Source organism: Chinchilla lanigera, unplaced genomic scaffold (genome assembly GCF_000276665.1).
Source record: "Chinchilla lanigera isolate Chin_1 unplaced genomic scaffold, ChiLan1.0 scaffold00064, whole genome shotgun sequence".
In the NCBI taxonomy this organism is placed as follows: domain Eukaryota; kingdom Metazoa; phylum Chordata; class Mammalia; order Rodentia; family Chinchillidae; genus Chinchilla; species Chinchilla lanigera.
In genome coordinates this window covers 1,141,129-1,144,989 of record NW_004955465.1, presented here as the reverse complement: position 1 = coordinate 1,144,989, position 3,861 = coordinate 1,141,129, and the positions used below count along the sequence as shown (strand labels likewise).

Here is a 3,861-nt window from a genome sequence, read left to right as displayed (position 1 = left end):
TTGTGCCCCTTGCAAAATAAGCCCCAAATCGTAACAGCCAGTGACATTTTTGTTCTTTTCTGATCTTATTTACTTCAGTGCTCCTGAACCTGAAGCTGAAGATTCCAAAATCCCACTTGAAGAACTTCCCAGGTGGGTTAAAAAAAACTCTGTATTTGTTATTCCAGATTGTAAAAAGGGAGAGTTAGGATTCAAACCCTAAACATTTATCAGTGTGATACTCTTGATTTAACTGCATAAATGCACACATGCAGAAATCAGCCCTGACCTAGGAGGTAAAGGGTGAGAGTACAAAAGATGAAGTAAATGAAAGTCTTTTGAACCCTCTCATCCTTTATTTCCCTTAGAAGAGACTAGTCTCACTATGTTGGCTAGGCTGGTCATGAACTCCCAGGCTCAAATGATCCTCCTGCCTCAGCCACCCAGGTAGCTGGAACTGCTAGTACACCCCACAACACTCAGCTTCAGTTGCATTTTGTTTTGTGTTCTGGCAGGTAATTTGAGGTCTGGAAAGTTCCTGGGGCTGTTACGTGATAGTGTGTTTTTCAGTGCACAGACAGCACAGAAGCTGGGTTCTTGCAATTAGTTGGGAAATGTTAACTCTTCTTTTCCTCTTCTTTCTCCTTTTTTTCCTTCTCTAGGGAAATAGTAAAGGTCATACAAGGGACCAAACAGAGTTTTTGTAGATTTTTTTTAAAAACATAGACTTTTATGTTAGGTTTTTAAAACTAGATATTGAAACAGTGTTTCTGAACTGGGTATGTTGGCTCATGCCTATAATTCCAGTACTCAGGAGGCTGAAGCAGGAGGATTGCCATGAGTTCAAGGCCAGCCTGAGCTACATCGTTCAAGCTCAGCCTGAGCTATATCGTTCAAGACCAGGCTGAACTACATAGCAAGACCCTGTCTCAAAAACACTGAAGGAAGGAAGGAAGGAATGAAGGAAGGAAGGAAAGAAAGAACTTCTTTCTGTATTTCTTTCATTCGGTTGGTTTGTGTGTGATGGTTAGTTATTTCTTAGAAAAAAAAAGATGTGTGTTCAAATAAGTAACAGCATTAAATTAAACAAAATTAAAGTGTTTGCTTTACTGTAGGACTTCTCAGAGTATTTAATATTCTGGTATTGGCCAGCTTTCCCATTGCTGGGACAAAACACCTGACACCCACAATTTCAAGAAAAGCTTTGTTTTAACTCACAGTACCAGAGGGTTTAGTCCATGGCCAGCTGGAGCCATTAGCAGACATCATGGCAGAAAAGTATGCCAGGGCAAAGCTGCTCACTTCCTGGTGGCTAGGAAGAAAGCACAGGAAAAGCCCCAGCTATAGATCTACCTCTCCTAAAGGCCCCCAGTGACCCACTTCTCCTGGACCCCATGTCCACCCAGACCCCACCTCCTTTAGCTGTAACCTTATCAACTAATGAGTCCAGTGCCCCCACAAGCCAGTCACCTCTCAGAGTCTCTTAATATAGTTAAATTGACAACTAAGATTAATTGGCATAGCCAGGCATGGTAGCACATACCTGTATCCCTGGAATTATGAGAGGCTGAGGCAGGAAGATCCCAAGTTCAAGTCCAGCCTGGGTAACTTAGAAAATTAGCAAGACTCTGTCTGAAAAAATAAAAATAAAGAACTGAAAAAGCTAGGGATGTGGCACAGTGGAAAGGCCCTGGGTTCAATCTCCAGTACCACAAAAAAACAACAAAAGCAAAATAATAATAATAATAATAACCCTGGCACAATGCTAAAGTATATTATTGCTTTCTGAAAAGTGGATTATGATGTGTTGATATTTCTCCATATTTTTTTAACCACAAAACACATTTTTTCTTATAAGGGTTTTATTACTAAATTCTGAAGTTTTAGTCTGAGAGAATAGGGAGCTCAGGGGCTTTCCTGAGGGGGAAATGAGTGATGAAAGTGGCGTTTGGCCGAGATGAGTTTGGAAAGTACAGATATAAAGAAAGTGACCTGGAGGTAGGAAAGAGATTTTTAGAAATGGGCCCTGAAGCACTCGCTGTGGACAGGTCTCAAGAGGAGCGCTTCTGAGTGAGGGGAAGGCGGTCACTGAGGCAGTGACGGGAGGGTGCGGGTTTCAGAGGCAAACCTGAGGCCGTGGTGCCGCCAGGTCTGGTGCCGAGCACAGCAGTGCCCAGGAGGGTAATGAAGTAGCTGGGGAAGCCATAGCTCGTTAGGCCTCTGCTGAAACTATGTCAGCACACCCCAGGGGACAGAGGCGAGACAGCTGTGCGCAGACGCGGACAGGACAGGCAGACTCGGCGCTCGCGTCAGGGCCGTTCGCAGGGGTGGCGGGCTGGGGGCGCAGGAAGGATCGGAGGTGACCATCCAGCGGCTTGGAGCGGCCCCTAGCCTGCCGCCAGGCCTCCTGCGAACTGGCTGAAGCGGTGTAACAATCCCGTCCCTCCAGGTGCGAAGTGGCGGGGTGCGGGGGCCTGGTGCGACCCCACGTGGTGTGGTTCGGAGAAAACCTGGATCCCGCCGTTCAGGAGGAGGCTTCCAGAGAGCTGGCGCTCTGTGACTTGTGTCTAGTGGTAGGTGCCGCGCTCTGCAGGGCCAGGACTCTGCCGGACACTGGACGCTGGGGTGCAGCTTGTTGTCCGTGCCCCTGTCCCTCCTCCTTTCCGCCTCCTCTCTCCTCTGCTTCCTCCTCCACCCCTCTTCCCCTTCCTTCCAGCCTCTGTGTGCGGGGAGGTGTCCAGGCGCCCCACAGAAGAGCTAAGAAACTGACAAAAGTTGCTCTTAGGGTAAGGAACTATGCAAGACTTTCTTGAGCATCTTAAAACCTTCTCCCCCGCCCCTCAAAAAGCATGTTAATGGTTCGGATTTTAAGCACAATACATGCTCACTATTAAATTTCACTGATGAATACAAAAATTGCAAGTCATCAAAAGTACATTAGGAACCATCCATAATTCTACCACGTAGGAATAGTCATAAAGCATTCATAATTCTACCATCTAGAAATAGGCACTCTTACCATTTCGTTATGTTTTTCTTCTGGGGAGGGGGGAGGAGCAAACTGCATTCTGTGGGCTGTCTGGTCCGTACTCTATGTTTTGTTTGTTTATTTAGATAAGGTCTCAATGTGTAGCGGAGGCTGGCCTGGAACTCGGAGTGATCCTCCTGCCTCAGCCTACCAAGGGCAGGGATTATAGGCCTGTGTCACCACGCCCAGTTGCACCCTGTTTGCATGAATAAAGTTTTATTGAAACAGCCACAGCGTTGTGCTGCACATTGCCTGTGTCTGCTATCACCTGTAGCAGCAGAGCGGAGTCCTGGTGGCAGAGATCAGAGGACCTGCATAACCTAAAAAATTCACTGTAGAGCCCTTTTCAGTAAAAGTTTGACCACCTCTGATCTAGACCTCTTCCTACGTAAACACACACACACACTGATTATAATTTAAAAGCAAATTCTAGATGTATGGTCTATCCTGAAACTGCCTTATTCACAAAGCAATTCACTGAGTATATGCCATGTAAATACACCCAAATCTACATTATTTCTAATTGCCAGCGTGGTGTCTCTATTATCTGGATGTAAAATTATATATTTAACCAGTTCTTTATTGCTGGACATCTGGACTATTTCAGCTTTTGGAATTTTAAACAATGCTGTGATAAATATCAGGAGATATTAGCATGCTCTTCAGATTATTTCCTTCAAAATACATTTTCTAGAAGTGTCTTTAAAAGCAGAGGTACTTCTGGGTGTGTGTGCTCATGCCTATAATCCTAGCACTTGGGAGGCTGAGGCAGGAGAATCACTGTGAGTTCAAAGCCAGCCTGGGCTACATTGTGAGTTCAAGACCAGCCTGGACTACATGGTGAGACCCTGTCT

At 45.7% G+C, this 3,861-nt stretch overlaps 1 protein-coding gene across 1 annotated transcript in view; it reads left to right on the top strand.

Annotated features, from left to right (window-relative positions):
- The window catches only part of Sirt5 (sirtuin 5), a 38,388-nt gene that overhangs the window by 22,615 nt on the left and 11,912 nt on the right, over positions 1–3,861 (top strand). The window contains exons 6-7 of the mRNA XM_005398799.2: positions 79–132; positions 2,429–2,552. Of these exons, the coding sequence (XP_005398856.1) occupies positions 79–132; positions 2,429–2,552 (178 nt within the window). The remainder of the gene's footprint in view (positions 1–78; positions 133–2,428; positions 2,553–3,861) is intronic.